Raw genomic sequence first — 19,004 nt, 5'->3', positions numbered from 1 at the left:
GGAAAACCAGCTTTTATCTCTGCATTAAGGAGAAGAGTAGCGAGCCGTCAGATGAGAACTTGCTTCTCGTAAACAAAAAACACCAGAAAAGACACCCCTGCGCCTGTGGAGTGAATAAGAGGACATCCCTGCTGGGGAACTACCTGCCAGACTGCAAAAGGAGAAGATCTTGATGGTAGTGCCCAAGGGAAGACATCAAGAGATGACACATCAGAGCAGCCCCATCAGCTGTCAGCAAGAGAAGCCTCTGACAGTCCACCAAACACATGTAACACTCTTCATGCCACACTTGCTTACCTTGATGTAAGTGTCAAGGGCTGGGTGGACACGGTTGACTGCTAGATGGATGGACAATGGCGTAGTGAACGGGAAGGTTGCCATGACCACGTGGCTGGGAGCAGGGAAGGAGAAGATCTTGAAGCCATACTTTTGGAACCGCTTGATCTGCTCTTCCGACGGCTTTGCATCTCCCTCGCTCAGGATTCGGCCTATGGCAAAGCGGCACTTCTCCGGAGGCACCTGATTGAGGGGGACAGACAGACAGCATCAGAAGGAGAGAGGCTTAAGACTGGCCAAAACCTCAACCTGCTGAGCATGGAGGCAGGAGACCACCACGAACCAGGGTAAATGCAACGGTCCAGCATGATCAGGCACACCAAACCAGGGGCCTGCTCCTAACCAAGGCTGATCCAGGCCCAAACTGTCCACGCTCCTCACAGCCTAAGCTCACCACCCAGCGGGGAAGGTACTGCTCCCCTCCTTGGGGGGCAGAGGGACTTGTGGCAGAAAAGAACTAAACCCCAGCAGGCTGCTCACCCAAACCCGCCCTGGGTAACAGCCACTGCAGAAAGTGTCTTTCCTGACCCCCCATCACAGACCCTGCTGTTGAGACATGCTCACCGCCATCCCCATCTGCAGGACACTCCTGCGATTCTGGGAGGGGCTAAAAAGAGATGTGACCACAACCTGCCCAGCTTGCCTCTATCCCACCCCCAAGGAGGTCACCCTGCAGGGCCACCGGCGCACCAACAACCTCCTGAGAACACAACACACCAGCACAGGCCACTGGCACTAAGCCAGAGAGAAATCTAGAGGCTGCTGGGTCCCTCCTAAGTGGGCACGCTCAGTCCAGCACAGTTTTAGGAGTGGGAAAACTGAGGCATGTAAGACTTGCATGCAGGCACCAAGCTGTTTGTAGCAACACGAAGAGAAAAACATCCCCTTCCATCCTGGATCCCAACACCACACAAAACATAAAACATGCTCTCTTTCCTGATTTGGGGATGTCTCCCATTAAGACAGGAGGCTGCAGGGCTCTCAGCCCAGCAAGGGGGTGCTCAGGGCTCTGTTCCAGGCACAGTGACAGCCCACGGGACTCCAGCCATCTCCACACCAAAGCCAAACCAGGCCATAGCTTTCATTTCTGTTTTTTAACAAAATCCCACCACTCAAGTTCACATTTACCCATGGCACTAGGCAAGAACATGGCAGGGGGCAGGAGGGCCCAGGAACTGCCCCCCAATACCACCCAAGGACACAATGTGCCTTCCTACTGCTGAGATAAGAGCCCAGCTCCCTCCTTTAACTCCAGCCTTTGTCCCCAGCAGAGCTGGTGTTTTTTCCATCCCCAAAGAGATGTTCAGAGAAGGAGCCAGCAGGCAGAGGCAGGGCTCCTTCCTCCCAGGCACACTACCTAAAAAAAGAATGCAGGAAGAACAAGGGGTACACAGGGCACCAAGGAAGGGGACACCATCTAAGTGTTAGTGCTTCCCTGCCACCTGCTCTCCAGCCTGCTGGATAACGAGACGATGTGGCAGCCAGCAACCAGGAGCAGCAGATGCACAAGTCTGGCCACCTTCTGCCAACCTCCTCTGGTGAGGGCTGGAGAACCAAAGTCTCCAAACTCCCACCACACAAGGCAGCAAAACTCACCAGGACCTGCCAGGACGCCTGACAGCAGCAGCAAGACAGGCAGACACCCTGCAGACACTGGCATCACGAAGCTGTCACGGGATGATGGGAGGCAGAGAGAGGGTGCAGGCAAGGCCAGCGTGTTACCACCTCCCAACCCCATGTGCCCACCAAGGGGATCTCCACTCTGTGCTCCCCAACCTCATCCCTAACTTTGCCTGTGCTAAAGCTCAGCCACATCTCCTCCTGCAGCATAACAACCCCACACCGCACTCCTTGCCCCTCCCTTTCCCTTAAACACCCTTTAATGTTGCACGGCAGGACCATCCCGGAGGGGAAACACAAGCAAATGTAAATAGGAAGGAAGAAAACAGACTGTCGGAAACAGCAGCAGCAGCCATGAGGCTGGGGACTGGCGTGCCTGATGGCTCACTCTTGCCCTCCTGTGCTGCAAGAGGGAGCTGCAGACAGGGCTGTGCCGAGCATCACTGCTTTGGGACAGGGAAGGAGAAGCAGATCCACCCCAGAGACAGCAAGAGGCAGCAGTAAAAGGCATCCATGGGGAAAGGCCCAGATGAAGCAAGGAGATAAGGGAAATCTAGATAAAATTCCTTTAAACACAAAATCTCCATTTACATCCTCAGCAAAAACAGTTCACCCCCAGCCCCAGAGCAACTGATGGAAGGACGCGAGCTGCTGGAGTGGGCAGCACCACTCGGGCCAGGCATGTTTGCTTCCTCCCTTCTCCTTTTAACTTTCTTTTTTGTAGCATGCAGCCCCGCAGGCACTTTCTCAAGGACAGAAGCAAGGCAGATTTGCCTCCTCCCCTGCCTGGCAAAGCCTGTCTCAAAGGAGGGAAGGAAATACTTTGGTTAAAACCAGCCTTTCCCTAACAAATTAATCATTTCGGGGTGGCCAGGTGCTGATCAAAGCCTCTGCTCCCTCAAGTGCCCTGACAGAGAAGTTTTACAAATGATTAGTTAATCTATTAATCTACAGCTTTGCCTATGGGGATAAAACCCATTCCTGCATTCAGAAAGCGTTTTGGCCTCATCCATCCAACACTTGGACACAGACTGAGCACGCAAACATGTGGACTGCAGGCAAAAGGCCCTAGCGCGTGCCTACAGCTAAATGTGAGCAGAAGCACTTGGCTGGAGCTGAGCACAAACCCGCCTGCCACATCCAGTCCTTGCTGAGGAGTTATTTTTGTTCCTGCCAGAGGTGGGAGAAGGAGGGAGAAGTCCTCTGGGCTGCTAAATATTAAATAAAAAGGGAAAAGAAAAAAAAAGTGCAAATTAATATTAATCTTGTCCATTAAAACACATAAAACATTGCTGGCAGGAATTCGGCAGCACTCAGGGAGCATCCTTGTGTGAATGCCGGAGAGCCAGGAGCCAGCGGGGAGCCCCGGGGACGCTGGTGATGAAGGCTGCCTTGAGGCCCTGTGTGACCCCGAGGCAGCCCACATGCCACAGGGCTCTCCCCGGCCCCGCTCCCAGCTGAAAGCCGGCACACGGCCGTTGCTCTCCAGCTCTGGCATCCCCATCCACTCTCCTAGCAAGAGCCTCCTTTGGCCACAAGTCCGCCAGCACAGCAAATGCCACACTGGCACGTGCCGGTCATCAGCCCTTTCCTGCCACAGCACCAGGGGCATCAAAACCCTCAGGAGCCGGTGGCCAAGAACCAGGATCGAGGTGGCTGTCTGACCAGAGCCCGCTGGCACTCAGCCAGGGACCCTGTGGGACACAGCAGGCAGCAAGCACGTTCTGCTGCCTGATGACAAAAAGTCTATTTTTGGTGACAAGTCAACATCCGCAGTGGGGGGCCAGCTCCAGGCGGATCAGCCTCTGCCAGAAGGTGCTTGACCGAGGTCAGGAGAGCATTGAGAAGGAGAAGGAAGAGGAGGAGATCATCTCTTCCTCGCAGACAAAAGGCAGCCTGGGTGACTGATCCCACCTCACTGGGCCTCCAGGAACGAGGAGCGAGCAGCACACACCATCTCCCATGCCATCATGGCTACAGCAGGTACAAGCACCAGGGGCACCCCATGGGATGCCGGGTGCTCAGCACCTGAGCCAGCACACCAGACACGAGTGTTGCAGTCCCCCACTAAGCAACCCACCCAAAACTGGCCCCTTCTTCACCTGCCTGGAGGCAAGGCAGCCCTCTGCCCATCCTGACCAAGGACATCCTCACTCCCAGCACCCTGCCTGGCCTGGCCTGCTCATTGGTGAGACGCAAATCTCTGTGGGAACCAATTTAGGAGCCACAGATCAGCCCGTGGAAGGTCCCACCAGCATCCCAGCTGCTCTGGCAGACCAAGGTCTGACAACATGCTCACGTGTGTCAGGCGAGAGGAGGGTCCTGCCACCATGCAGAGCCCCAGGCACCACAGCTATGTCCTGCACAGCCCCGCTGTGTCCCAGCCACCACAGCGCCGATGAAGGCAGGAGGCTCAGGTCAATGTCACCTGCCCAATGTCATGAGCAAAGGCAGCCCTTCCAGAGAAGGGCAAGGTCTGTGGGGCTGCCTGCCAAGCCTTTGGGGGCAGGTTAGGCTCCCATCACAAAAGCCAACCACAACGGCCTCCAGAGCTTGGGACGCCTGGTCGCAGAGATGGCTTTGTTGGTCCCTGAGAGCTTCCAGCACCCTCCAGGTTCACTCCACACACATGCAGCACCCAGAGCCTTCGCTGTGCCCATCCTGAGCACCACCTGTCCAGCATGCTTCAAGAGGGAGGCAACTCGCCTGCCCAGCACCACCACCAGGATCTCCCAGCCTGACCCACAGGCCTGGGGCCACACAGCTTCCAAAACATCTAGAGACCCACACAAATTCACTACCATCCTTTGCGAAGGCCCCACCACATCCTGCCCCGTGCAAGGAGCTCCCCTCAGCTCATACACCAGCTGAAGGCACCTGTGACCCACGCCAGATCAGTAGCCAGTCCACAGGCAAGTGAGTAGAGAACCCTCAGCAGGGGGTGGAAAAAAGGCCTCCAGACCAGTAGCATGCTCCAGTCCGGACTGGGCACCAGCTGGGCCACCAGGCAGAGGTCCCAGTGTGCCTTGACCACAGCAGGCCAAGAGCTGTCTCCACCAGCTGAGGCCTGAATCCAGAGAAACCTCCCCTAGTCACCAAGACAGGTCTCCTTGGCCACCAGATGCCATTCAGCCATGCTAGCAGAGAAGGTCTTCCCTCCCAAAAAACCTGACTGCAAAAGGAGAAATAGCTGGCTTCCAAAACCCCGGATGGCCACCAGAGACCCAGAGACAAGTTCTGCACTTGCCTGCACAAGCCCCACTGCCTGCTCCAACCATAGGCTGAGGGCAGAGATGTGACAGAGGCAGGGAGAGGAAAGAGACAGGACCAGAAAGAGGAGGCAGCTTCATCCTGCACGGACAGCCCAACTTTCCAGGGTCGTGTAGGAGCTGCTCCTTCCCAGCCTCACCTGGTGCTGCCAGGGAAATCGCTCCCCGTGCCAGCCGTGGCAGGAGTCACCACAAATATCCTTATCAGTATCTGTGGGCCTCAGCAGTACAAGCTTTCACTAGCCCACGCTTTGGCAAACAGAGAGGCAAGTCACAGTGCCCAAGCAGAAGGTCTGCAGGGCAACCACAGGCATGTCTACATCATATCCCTGGAGCAGGGCAGCACCAAGCGCAGATGCTGAGCCATTCTGTCAGCATCGACTGCCCTGCTCTGCCCCCAGAGATGCCAGGGGAAGAAGCAGCAGCACTAGGGTTCTCAACTCCAGAAGAGGACCTCGACACAAGGATAAGGGCACAAATTAGTGGCAGGGGAATTGGCCACTCTGACCATGTGGGCTCTAGCACACCAGGCACTCCCCATGGCTCCCATCCCTCACCTTCTCCAAACATGACACTTCTTGCAGAAAAAAATGTCCAAGGACGTCTAGCTGAACTCTGCCTCTGCCCATCTCATCGCAGGGAGGGGGAAGTCCTCTTTGCCACCCTCTTTCCCAGGCCAGGAAGAGGCACTGCAGTGTCTCTTCTCTGCCTCCCATGATGCAAAAGCAAAAACTGGAAGGTAAAGATAAGTCAGCTCGTCACAAAGACAGAAGGTGGCTGAACACACCAGGCTCCACTGAGCACCGTCAAGCTCAGTGCTTCCTCACCTCCGATATCTTCCTGTCACAGTCCACTCAGCACTACGTTTTCATGGACAAGTTCCCTCTAAGCAGGTCCAACCCCTGGGAGCACCATCTTGCAAGCAATGAAACAGGGTTCCTAAAACAGGACCAGTCACCCCCAGAGCAGATGCACTGGGCGAGAGCTATCAGCCCACTGTGCCCCACACCAGCCCCCAGCACATGTGCCCAAGCACACATGCACAGCTGCTGGCCACTCTGCCGTCCCTCCCCCCCACGGCATTCCTCCACGGTCACACTAGCTACTGCAGAATTACTGGGGAGCCAGGCTGTCTGCCACGGACAAATGCCCACATGCTGTTATTTGGAGACCCCAGTGCTACCTAGCATCAGCAGCCAGGCTCCTCATTCCCCAGCAAGTTCTGATGCACTTCTATTTGCTCCTTGTCCTGGACTGTACCCACCGGAATACTTAGCTTTGTCTGGCAGCCATCAGGCAGTGCACTTTCTGCTCACCTCTCAGCCTGAAGAGCATCATGGAGTAACTGTTTCATCAGCCAGGAGCCCTCAGCACGCATCACCTGAGGTTTCAGTAAAAACTCTCAGGGGATGAAAGGACTACAGGGAAGCTCAGAAACTCATGAGAGCACTAGAAACGAGAGAAGGAGTATGGATGAGGACAGAGCAAGCTGAAGAGATGATCTGCTTTCAACCACAGAGCTGCAAGTCCAGAAGGAGCCTTGGCTGCACTTCCTGCAGCCAGGGGATGTGACAAGGAATGCCTCACCTTGTGGTCATGAACATTGGCCTCTGCTCCACAACCAGATCCATTATCCTGCTGATAACTTGTTCAGCAGGAGCTATCAGGAGATAGCAAGCTTTGCTCACCCAATGCCTTCCAATTAGGGTTATCCAAGAAACCATCTGCTTTCAGCTCCCTTTCCCCACAGAGCATCCTCTGCTGATCTGGGAGACCTTGTGAACCCCAGTGCTCATCTACAGAGGATGAGCTGCAAGTGCCTGAAATACAGCCAGGGAGCATCCCGAGCCAGGAACCTGGGTGCTGACCTCAAGAGTTTGCCGGCCCCACCAGGCACACCTTACCGTGTGAGGGTTGTCGTAGTAGACACCAATGGAGCACAGCTTTGAAGAGATGCTGCAGCCATCCGTGAAGAGCTGCCCGGATTCACCATATGCGCCTACCCTGAACTTGTAGGCCAGCGTGATGTTGCCAACAGGCGGGGAGCCAGCACTCACAACCACCTCCGTGAAGAGCCCCGAGTAGACAACGAAACCAAAGACGGTCAGCAGCAGCAGCACGACCAGCGCGGCAATCAGCCCAAGGAGCACCCAGTCGGACATGACGGACACTTGGTGCTCCACGCCTCCTGATGCACTAGCAGCAAGAGGAGAGAAGAAAAAGGAGGGGAGTTAAACTAGCACTTGGACAAGCAATTGCCCTCTAAAGCTATTTATTTGCAGCAAAACACACCCACTTCCAATGCCTCTTATGCGCGAAGCTTAAAGACAGCGGAAACCCCTCAGAAACCTCCTGTATATTAGTCCCACATTGCATCAGCCTGTTCCAATTGGTCACCAGGTACAAATTATACTGCTTCAGGGCCTCTTGGGAATGAGGTGGTTATGGAGGGGGGATGGAGAGGCACTGTCCCCATTTCCCCAGAACCAGCCACACTGCTCATGTCCAGCCTTGCACCCAGGAGAAACAGAAAGCCACCCCGGGAGCCCACATCACCTAGCAGATCAGCAGATACACAGCACTGGGCTAAGGATCAGGGGACCATAATAAAATAATTTATCATTTATAGATACCAGATGCAACATTGTGACCAGCACAGCTCCTTTGTCAAAAAGCCTAGAAGCCCAGGCCTTTAATGACCCAAACAAGGACCATGCCAGTTCAGAGCTGAGCGCTACATCCAGATCCAAGCACCCAGGGAGGCTCAGAGGAAGCTGAAGACCCAGCTAGAAAAAACATCCCCAACACACTCAGGTGCAATGAATTACCGGTATTCCTTTCAGATGGCTTTTTTTTAAACTAAAAGAGCTTTTATAACCCCAGCCAAGGCTTCCTGTTTTGTTTGGTGTCTTTTCTCTCTCATGCTGACTGCAGGATGCAGCAGCCTGGCAAACGCCTCCTGCTCGTTTTCACCCACCAAGAGCAACCGCTCTGGGGAGTTGCAACCCAAAGCATTGCAGGAGAGTTGTTTGTGTTTTATTCTCCCTTGAAACACAGCTCTGGTCACAAGGACTGGTTGCGACGCTCCCCTGGGACTTTCACAGGAGCTAGGTTTGAAAGCGAAGGTTGAAGTAAACAATTCACCTTTACCTCTGTGTTATAAACACACTTTGTCCAAACAAAGTTGTTCATGGCAGCTGCTGCTTGCACAGCTTTACGGTAACAGAAAAACCACATCCTGGTAGGAACTGCGGGAGGCTCTGCTCTGCTTGACCCCAGTGAGCACGGGTACAGCTAAACCAAGCCTTGCAGAGCTGGCACCACCAGCCACACTTTTGGCGCCGCAGCAGTGCCAGGCCGGGCACCATCTCACACCATGGCCGTACTCACCTGAAAAACCAGCTCAGCCCAGAAACGGTTCACGACATCTGATCCACAGGAGTGTGGGATCCGCGGCGCTGCGGCAGGAAAAAATAAATGTCATTGCTTCCTTTCAAACTCACAAGGCCAAAAGCAAAACAGTCACAGCAGAGCACCCGAAAGGCGCCTCAGGGCTGCTCCCCAGAGGAGGGGGCGTCCTAAGGGGTGCCTTCTCCTGCAGGACCCCCCGGGCCCGAGATTTCTTCCCAAAACTCTGCGGCTGAACACACGGGCACCAAGAAACACGGAAATTGGAAAGGAAGGGCGAAGGAGGACGACGTCCTGCAGCCGCCTCCCACCCTGGGCCGTCCCCCGGCTCCCCCGGGACACCTGAGCCGCACCCGGTGCTGCTCCCCGGTGACCTCGCCATGGAACGCTCCGGGACCGATAGCCTGGCCGGAGCTATGCGTCCGTCCCGGTTCCCAGCAGCGCCTCGCCTCCTCCCTATAACCAAGGCAGATTTATTACTTCACATCACGGTTTGGGTGATTCTCCGTGAGCTACCAGTCCAACACCCAGCCCGAGGGGCCTGAAGACTGCCGGACCCAGAGGAGAAGAGGGTATTTTTGGCGATTCTTCCCGGTTCCCGTGGCTCGTTCCCCGCCGGCGGCAGGCACGGGCGGTTTCCCACCTGCCCTCCTCACGGGCAGCGGGAGCGGAGCTCGCCCGGTCCCTGCCCGGCCAGGAGGCCGTGCCCCCCCCCACCCCCGCCCCCGGTGCCCATGCCCGGGCGGAGGGGAGGGCTCGACCCCAGGGGCCCCAACAAGCGCCCGCGGCGGGCGGCACCGGTCCGGCCTGCCAGGAGGCGCAGCTCTCGGCCCCGCCTGGCTGCGGGCAGGCGGCAGGCAGCGCCCTCAGCACCGGCACGGCCCGCAAACCCCCGACACCGGAACGGGGAGGGACCCGCCGAGCCGCCGCCCGGCCGGCGCCCACCCCCCCGGCTCCATGCAGGCCGCGGCCTGGGGGGGGGAACCGGAGAGGAGCGGCGCGGCGCTGGCCTGCCCGGCCCCTCCGCCGCCGTCCCTCCCCTACCTCCCGCAGAGACACCCCCCGCCCCGGTGACGGCCGGAGGGACCGAGCGCCCCCTGCTCTCCTCACCCGGGGCTCGCCGGTGACGGCCGGGCCGGAGCGATCCCGGCCCCTCAGCTCGCCCCGCCCCGCTCGCGCGGGGCCGCCGGGCCCGCCCCGGCTCCGGCAGGCGGCGGCTGCGCGCGGGGGGGGGCGGTGCCAGGAGAGGGGCGGGGCCGGCGGGGCGGGGCCGGGCGGGGCGGCCGGGCCGTGCCATTGGCGGAGGGGGCGGGGCTTCCGACCGAGGGCAGGGCCTGCAGGGCCGGGGAGCAGCTCGCCCCCGCGGAGCTGCTCGCCCCCGGGCCCCGGCGGTAAGGCCGGCTCTCCTCTCGCAGCCCGCTGTGGCTCCCAGATGCCGCTGGACGTCAATGATAAACAACGGCGTAGTGTCCTCCGGCTTGCCCCGTGCTAGGGCTGCGGCAGCTCGGCACGCGTCCCAGCCGAATGACCCCTGAGCTTCAGGCTCCGAAGCAGCCGGGGACGGGGGTGAATGGGTTCCCTCCCTCAGGCGCTGGACCAGGAGGTGCCACGGTGCTAGAAGAGGCACCGGCCGTGCGTCATGGCCCTGACCGCAAGGCCTGGCCGGTCGGGGCGGTGGGCAGAGCTGCTCTTCAGCGCTGGGGCCCTTCGCACCAAACCCGGAGAGGGTTTTGAGCAGCCGCGGGCGGGTTCCTGCAGGCCTGGCTCTGGGGCTGTTGCAACCTGGCAGAAACAGCTTGGCTTCTGCCCGCGTTGGGGCTTTCCCGCTGCCCAGCCGGAAGGAGAACCAGCCAGATACCTTGGCAGACACGCACAGCACTAGCCAACAAGGGGGAGCGCCAGGAGAGTTAAGAAAGAGTTAGACGTTTGTTTCATTCAAGGGTTTTGGGGCTTTGGCCAGACATTCTAGGATTGTTTGTCCTTACTTCAGCACCGTGCAGGCGTGGGGCATTCCCCACCAGCAGCCAGGAGGCTGTCCGCTTTCTTTTCCATCAGCTGGGCTTTATCACCCAGAGGGGAACTGCATTAACTAGTTGCTAAAGACGCGCAAAGCTTCAGCCAGCACAGGAGCACCATCAGCTCGCACACCCCTCTCCGCCCCAAGCAAAGATGTGCTTGGACGACTTGGGTCACAAGGCAGCTTCGCAGCCTGCTCCCACCTCATGATACCTTTGGCAGCGGGCCCTGTCCTGCGGCTCCCCCGCGGAGCATGTGGCATCATGGAGCGCCGGTGCTCAGTCTGCAGCCTTTGCTGCTTCTCAGACAACTCCTCAGGCCCCTGTTTCTTTTCAAGGAATGGGACCAAGCACAGTACCTGAGAGGAGCGAGCAGTCTTCCCCACCTCCTGCTCCCTCTTCGAGAGAGACATACTAGAAGAGACATAATTCCCATCCTCCTTTTCTTTCCCCTGTAGGAAAACAACCTTCACACCTCTCTCTTTGCACCAAGCTTTCTCCAGCCTCTTCAACCCTCTTAGCAGGGAAAGTTTGCTCTCCACTGGTACACCCAATGACCTGCCCACCTGAGCCACCTCCAGGTGCAGCAACAAGCAGCGGTGGAGTTTGCTGCTGTCTCTCCTGATGTGGTTTCACATCCGTTTCCCATACGTCCCAACCCCCTTCGTCGGGGCTGTTTGCAGAGGCAGTTCCAGGCACTGCTTTTCACCGATGTGAAGCCAAAGACCTCAATTATGAACAGTAGTTTGAAATACTGTAATACTTGCCTTTCTTCAGCAGCTTCCTAGTGAGGATCTCGAGGCTTTCTGTAAACTGGAATTAGTCAAACCTCAGAGGCCCTCCTTGTATTTGGCATTACAGCTCTTTTGCAGCTGGAAGAAAATATTTCAGTTTGGTTACGTGTCTCGCCTGGAGCCATGCAGTGAATCACTGGCAGGAAGAGGAACAGAACTCAAAAGCCATTTAACTGCCAGCTCTGGCCATCAGGCACTTCTCTTTCCTCCACCCTTGAAGTTACTTATCCCAGCACACATTTAATACTTTACACATATGTTTTGCCATTACAACAGCAAACACTAAAATTTGGGTCTCATTTAACAGCTTCGTGCCTTCGCTCTGAAACAGTACATCGAGAAGAGCTGAGGCAGAAGGATGTGAAACGTGCTTTCTGGCAGGCTCCCCAGTTGTCCTCACCTGCTCAGCACTGCTCAGCCACGTCGCACACCGACCTCTGTCCTCTGATGGTGTCAGCCAGCCAGGCCAGCTCTCCAGCGGGGGTCCTGGGGGTCCGGTTATGGTGGACACTTGGTGTATTGGCTTTGTGTGGCAAGGTTTTGGTAGCGGGGAGGGGGGGGTTACAGGGGTGGCTTCTGTGAGAAGCTGCTAGAAGCTTCCCCTGTGTCTGACAGAGCCAATACCAGTCGGCTCTAAGACGGACCTGCTACCAGCCAAGGCCAAGCCCATCAGCGATAGTGATAGCGCCTCTGGGATAACATTTCTAAGAAGGAAAAAAAGTTGTGGGACAGAGAGAAACAGCAGCCAGAGAGAGGAGTGAGAACATGTAAGAGAAACAACCCTGCGGAGACCAAGGTCGGTGCAGAAGGAGGGGGAGGAGGTGCTCCAGGCACCGGAGCAGAGATTCCCCTGCAGCCCATGGGGAAGACCATGGTGAGGCAGGCTGTCCCCCTGCAGCCCAGGAAGGTCCACGGTGGAGCAGATCTCCACCTGCAGCCCGGGGAGGACCCCACGCCAGAGCAGGTGGGTGCCCGAAGGAGGCTGTGACCCCATGGGAAGCCCGCGCTGGAGCAGGCTCCTGGCAGGACCTGCGGATCTGTGGAGAGAGGAGCCCACATTGGAGCAGGTTTTCTGGCAGGACTTGTGACCCCACAAGAGACCCACACTGGAGCAGCGTGCTCCTGAAGGACTCCACGCCATGGATGGGACCCACGCTGGAGCAGTTTGTGAAGAACTGTGGCCCATGGGAAGGACCCACGTTGGAGAAGTTCACGGAGGACTGTCTCCCGTGGGAGGGACCCCATGCTGGAGCAGGGGAAGAGTGGGATGAGTCCTGCCCCTGAAGAGGATGAAGGGGCAGAAATAACGCGTGATGAACTGACTGTAAATCCCCATCCCCCTGTGCTGCTGCGGGGGGTGTAGGTAGAGAATCCAGGAGTGAAGTTGTGCCCGGGAAGAAAGGAAGGATGGAGGGAAGGTGTTTTGAGATTTGGTTTTATTTCTCATTACCCTACTCTGGTTGATTGGTAATAAATTGAGTTAATTTTCCCCAAGTTGAGTCTGTTTTGCCCGTGATGGTAATTGGTGAGTCATCTCTCCTGTCCTTATCTCGACCCATGAGCCCTTTGTTATATTTTCTCTCCCGTGTCCAGCTGAGGAGGGGGGAGTGATAGAACGGCTTTGGTGGGCACCTGGCGTTCAGCCAGGGTCAACCCACTACACTTGGTCTCAGCAGACTTGTTTGGGCTGTGCTGGGCCCAACATGTCTCTGATGGGGTATGCAGATAAGCCCATTCTCATTTAAATTCTCTCTTAGTGGCAGACAGAAATGGAGGTGGGTTATGAGCAGGAGCAGAGGTGGGCAAGCTGGCCTTGCACAGTCCCACCTGCCAGACCCCGGGCAACATTTCTCCATCTACCTTAGCCGCTGTATGGAGGGACTCGGCTTCGTCCCAGCAGTAGCAGTCAGCGATGATGCTCAACAGGGCAGTCACTGCACCCCCCGCTCCAATGCTCCACATCGCCTCAGTGGGGCACGTGGCACCTGTGCCAGGGCACTCTGCTCAGCCTGTGGCCCAGACCCTGGCTTCCCAGTTCTGCTCTCACCTGCCAGACTCTCCATCCCCTGCTCCCGTGACCCAGCAAGATGTGCCATTGTCTTTCCTCTCTCAATTGCCCTGGGTCCCTTTATCTGCTGGAGAAGGTGAGCTGAGCTTCATGAAGTTCACTTTGGATGCCTGGTAAGCAGATAGATGTGGAAAGGATGCTTATTGCCTTGGCAACATGGCAAAACACAAACAACTCTGACTAACTCAGCATGGAAATACCCTCCCTAGAGGGGCAGGCAAGAAGCCAGAACAGAGCATGCAGCTCTGGGGAATTTCCATCAGCACTGACACAGACGGGCTCCACTCCAAAGTCCTTCCTGGCTGCCCGTAACATGGCAACTCCGCATTACCATTGATGAACCAAGACCCACATTTGGTCCCTTACAAATAAGGGAGATGGGCAGTTGTGGGAATAACTGGAAGGAAGGCAGCATAGGCACATGGAAAATGCTCACCTGGTGGGCAGGAGGCTGCCTGCAGAGGCAGAGCCGGAGGCCAGAGGCCGTTTCACAGAGAAGCCCAAAGCTACATTCCTCAGAGCAAGACGCATGACCAAATGGTGTGGTGGTCCCACACGCCCACACACTGTGACGTGCAGTTTGGCCCACGCCTGCCCCACGAGGCAGATGCCAGGTCCCAGGACCTGCGTGTCCCCCGCTCCAGCCATCCTGCTGTCGGAGGATCTTCTCCCACCGCCCTGCCACCTGCCTGTGCTGCTGGAAACAGCTCGGAAACCTTCCCTGTTTTTATCACCTGCCCAATCCACCCCACAGCAGGAACTGGAGAAGTCCTCTCCAGAGGAAAGACACTGTGGAGGGCAGGGGCTGCGCTGGCAGAGCTCAGCAGGGCAGGGGGCAGGACTGGGCTGTGTGGTCAGGGTGAGGGCACGACGGGCTATTCGTGTGCTGCTTGGTCCAGCAAGCCAGGACCAGGCTGTGGCTCAGTATTTAAGCCAGGAAGGTTTCGGCTGCTGGCCCCCTGAAACGCAGGGTTAGTATCACTGGAAGGGTTAGGGTGCTGGGAGCAGGAGGTTCTCTGGAAATCATCGCCAAAGGCTACACAGGACAGCACCGGTTTATCCCTCCGCATAACAGCTTCCACTTTCTCATGTCCCACCATTGGCACTATAAACTTTTAATATTTGCCGCTGTGGAGCTTTATTGTACTGATCAATAAATTTCCTAAAATATTATTCATCTGTTGAAATGAAACCGCTGTCAATGGGAAAACCTTGATAGGAGACTAGGAAGGGCTCACACAGGCAAACACACACGTCCTGGCATCCTGTGAAAGCCACGCGTGTGAAAGGCAAACAGCGTGAGGAGCCTGGTGGCACTTCAGCCCTTCACCTTTTGGTGCCTCAGCTAATGCAAAAGAGGAGATACACTGAAGGATTAACTATCGATCCATTGTTTTGCCCTCAGATTTAAATTCATTTCTCACTGCATTCTTCTATGTTTCTTTCTCGTGACAGGAATTCAAGATTCACAGTGTTAAGGAGTAAGAAAAGGCATTTATGTCTTTTCAGACAAACTTAACGGTGTTAAGAAATATGCAAATTAGTCCTATGGTTAACTGTCTAATTAGGGCACAAATGCTAAATAGCAAACTATCTTCCTCCTGGATCTATTAGCAAAAATGATCTTGTAATTAAATGCAAAGTTTTTTAAGTTATGGAATGAACTTTTCAGGCAGGCACATAACCTTCCCTACTTCCTGCTTTCTGAGACCAGAAGGGTCGAGTTTAGATTCTCATCTTGTGTTCAGATCCCAGTCCTAAACCATACAAACTTGGGGTAGGATCCACTTGCTATATCAAAACTCAAGCCACAAAACCAAACCGAACGGACTGCAGTGATGGACAAAACACTCAGTAATGCCAGCACGGTGTCTTGAGCAGCAAAGACTTACAGCAGCAGAACAAGGAGGAATTTCCAGTTTGGACACCAGTCCTTTCCAGTCTGATGCATGGCATCCTATGATTTCACAATAAATTTACCATGTGTTACCGTTAAGATAACCAGGCTCCTTGTTCCTGTAAATAGCTTTTCCAAACACTTCCTTTGGAGAGATTGGGGTCAGTAGAAGGCTTGCAATCCATTTTTATTTAGAACTAGTGTGTACCTGTCTTTTCTTGTGTGTATACTGACTTCAGTCTCTGGTGAGTTTTATTAGTTTAGGGGGAAACATCTCATTACGGCTTTCATTTTGCTGGGATAAATAAATAAAAAAACCCCCTGTGTTCTTACAAATCACTTTCCATTCCCCTTTTCTACACCTATGCCATTTTGACTTAATATTTTAGAATAGGAATGCATAGAATTAGACAGATTACTCCAGGTATTTTGCCAGGCCCTTTGTCTTAATCCTGATTTCTGTCATGGGGAATTTCCATGGATACTACAAGCAAACTTTCATGAAGTTATGGAAGAAAAACTTTTGTAGGTTGTAGCCTGTGAGCTTCTCCTTTTGCTATTGAAGCACTGAATAGCAGTTCAGAATTCTGCACCTCTGGTTACCAGCTATTTAGCGAGATACTAAGGTGGTTCTTATTTAACAAATTGTGATGGAACTTTCACCTCTTCCTTTCAGATGTCACATCACCTCTGGTAGCTACTGTGAATGATTAAGCAGTCATTCAGATTCCCCGCCCCAAGGCCAGCAATCGCATTTGTACATCACTTTGATTTTCTGTGAATAGCAGACCACTTACAAGTCTGGAGGAATGCATTATTCATCTTTGAACTCCCCTGAAAATCATTTAAAACCATTTATAGCTCCAGTTGTTTGGAACTGGGATGCGCAACTTTGACTCATGACCAAACAGGTCTGGTCAAACTCCTCCCATGATGCCAGGCAGGGGCCAGTGCTCAGAAGGGATTTCTTCTCTGCAGGTGCATACTGTTCTCCTCAAATTGGTAGTAATGCTTCTCACAGATGTTTGTGTTCAATCCAGAGAGGAGTATCTCCCTTTACCTGTGCTCTGAATTTTGTACCTCCTACTGCAGTGTATCATGCACACATGAAGAACGGGGCTATGCACACATGAAGAACGGGGCTCTACACACCTCTTCCTGGTGGAAAATGTATTTTATAGGGACATTTGCATTGAAATATTAACTTAATTTCTCTTCCTGTGGCATGCCTTCAACTTTCATTGTCTTAGGGGCAATTGTGTACTTCCTTCTTCATCCTGAGGATGATCTTATATTGTCTTTGAGCTACAGAAGAATACAGATCTACAAACCAGGCTTCTCTGCCTTTTTTTTAACCTCTTTTCTTGTACATGAAGTCTAGATTAAGTTTAGATTTTTTTCTTGCTGAAATCATGAGCTATTTTACCCAGAGTGTTCTTCCACTTTCTCTCCAGACAGAAACAAGAAGGAAAGCACGAACATGCTACACTCTGTCTCTCTGAGTTTGCAAACTGTGCTTGCAAAAAGTGCTGGGTTTAATGCAGTCTTGTCAACAAGCTTATTCTCTACAGCGAGTGACACTTTAGACTGTCATCCAGCATTTTTAATGAGGGATCCCCTAACAAGCTTCAGGGATTTCAACAGGATTTTAAGAGCCTTACACAATTGCACTCTAACCAGAGAGGAGTTGATCCACAAAGCAAAGCAGCCCAGCAGTAATGACACCAACAGAGCTTTCATGTCAATGGTTCTCCTTTAGTTTTACAAGAGTGACTGCAGAAGGAAGAACAAACATCAACATTTGTCCCAACCTTAATTGCTACCTTCAAAACCAGAAAATGAATTTCTTACAGCCATGTTGTGCTCCTGTTTTTAATGCACACATATCAATAGCGCTTTTATAAACCTCTCTAGCAGCTGTGTAAAGAATTACATTACAATGACAACTCCAAATTTAAAGTTGAAAGACATTTTTGTTTTAAGATTTTCATCTCCTTCCTGGCAAAAAAAATATCTTGAAAAAATACTTCACAAGCCTCTTCCAACTTCTGCAGGGAGCTGCTGTAAATCTGAGGAGGGAGAGCTCTTCCAAAAGGACTTTCAGAAGCCCTGATTATTTATATTCTCGTATTTCCCTTTTCTTACTACCTCATATTGCAGTGGACGCACCATTCATAATAAAAGCTATTAAACACAGGTGATTTTTTACATTATTGCACCTCTACCTGAGCCCCCCTCCCTCCTACAAGTGTCACTGCCTACTAGTGCACTACCACCCACCATGAGTGCACTTCTGCCCAGTTACTGACTTGCAGAGGTGGTGGAAACATCTCCCGCTGCACTCAAACCTCCAAGTTTTAAGCCCAATCTAGTTCCTCTCAGTTTACAACCAAGTCAGGCCAGGCCACCTGCAAGCAGAGCAGGGTGCGCCGTTCCCATTGCAATGATGGCTTCAGTTCAAACTGGACCGCGTCTAGGCCCACCACTGCAGCTCTGCTAGACAAGCATATTTACAAATGCCCCTGTAGAAGAGCTTGTCTCAGCTGACTTGCTGCTGTGGCTGCTCTTCTCCTTCCCTTGACTAGACAGCTTGAACTGCTAATACTGACATAGGCTTAACTTTGTAGCAACAGAGCACAGAAGTGCAAGTCTTGTCCCCAGTGATGCCAAGTATGCCATGGCGAGAAGGGAAACCATTTAAAGGGAGATCCAGGAATATTTTTAATCCTACAGTTTATTCAGCTATAATGCCAAATGTGATCTGCATCTGAATTTTGAGTGCAGAGCCCTACGTGCATGGGGGAGGAGACAGAAGAGAGTGTCACAACAAAGTGTTGCAGTGTTCATGTCTTTTTATTGCACTGTTTATTGCTGCTGTGGAAGAGAAGATAACTTATGAGAAACCCTTGCACTGAACCAGAACAGCAATGACTGCTAGAAATCGTATTGCCCTCCTCTGCATAATACAACTTCACCCTCCTTCCCTCCTTGGCTCAATCTCAGTGTCTTCATTTCCAGTGGGTAAAAGCACCCACACACAATTTCTCTGGCTCACTCTTAGGCAACAGCCATTTGATGCAGAGTCTGAGCCCCTCCAGATGCAGCTGATGTTGGTCCCAACTCTGCTTTAGGCAACGCATTGCCAGTGGGTAGATGGAGGTGATCCTTCCCCTTGACTCAGCACTGGCGAGGCCATACCTGGAGTGCTGGGTCCAGTTCTGGGCTCCCCAATACAAGAGAGACATGGACGTACTGGAGAGAGTCCAGTGAAGGGCCACTAAAGTCATTAAAGGACTGGAGCATCTCTCCTATGAGGAGAGGCTGAGAGAGCTGGGACTGTTCAGACTGGAGAAGGCTCAGGGAGATCTTACCAATGTATATAAATACATGAAGGTAAGGTGCAAAAAGGATGGAGCCAGGTTCTTTTCAGTGGTACCCAGTGACAGGACAAGGGGCAATGGGCTTGAAACGAAACACAGGAGGTTTCCTTTCTGAACATCAAGAAACACTTTTTTACTGTGAGGGCGACCACATGCTGGCACAGGCTGCCCAGGGAGGTTGTGGAGTCTTCATCCTTGGAGATATTCAAAAGCCATC

At 53.8% G+C, this 19,004-nt stretch overlaps 2 protein-coding genes across 3 annotated transcripts in view; both read right to left on the bottom strand.

The window, feature by feature from the left end:
- The window catches only part of TEX264 (testis expressed 264, ER-phagy receptor), a 44,376-nt gene extending 34,510 nt beyond the window's left edge, over nt 1–9,866 (bottom strand). Inside the window, exons 1-4 of one of the 2 annotated variants that reach the window (XM_069812353.1) lie at nt 9,744–9,866; nt 8,616–8,683; nt 7,130–7,421; nt 298–519 (exon numbers count right to left, since the gene is read on the bottom strand). In XM_069812353.1, coding sequence (XP_069668454.1) covers nt 298–519; nt 7,130–7,387 — 480 coding nt within the window. In that variant the 5' untranslated portion in view covers nt 7,388–7,421; nt 8,616–8,683; nt 9,744–9,866. Of the gene's footprint in view, nt 1–297; nt 520–7,129; nt 7,422–8,615; nt 8,684–9,113; nt 9,263–9,743 lie in introns of those variants that run through there. The other variant, XM_069812354.1, reaches the window with a different exon arrangement.
- LOC138681844 (collagen alpha-2(I) chain-like) overlaps nt 9,286–19,004 on the bottom strand; it is an 18,793-nt gene continuing 9,074 nt past the window's right edge. The window contains exons 5-7 of the mRNA XM_069769924.1: nt 11,843–11,928; nt 10,863–11,100; nt 9,286–10,511 (exon numbers count right to left, since the gene is read on the bottom strand). Coding sequence (XP_069626025.1) covers nt 9,286–10,511; nt 10,863–11,100; nt 11,843–11,928 — 1,550 coding nt within the window. The remainder of the gene's footprint in view (nt 10,512–10,862; nt 11,101–11,842; nt 11,929–19,004) is intronic.

The sequence above is a fragment of the Haliaeetus albicilla genome, chromosome 24 (assembly GCF_947461875.1).
Source record: "Haliaeetus albicilla chromosome 24, bHalAlb1.1, whole genome shotgun sequence".
Taxonomy (NCBI): Eukaryota; Metazoa; Chordata; class Aves; order Accipitriformes; family Accipitridae; genus Haliaeetus; species Haliaeetus albicilla.
This window is presented reverse-complemented; position numbering and strand designations above follow the sequence as displayed.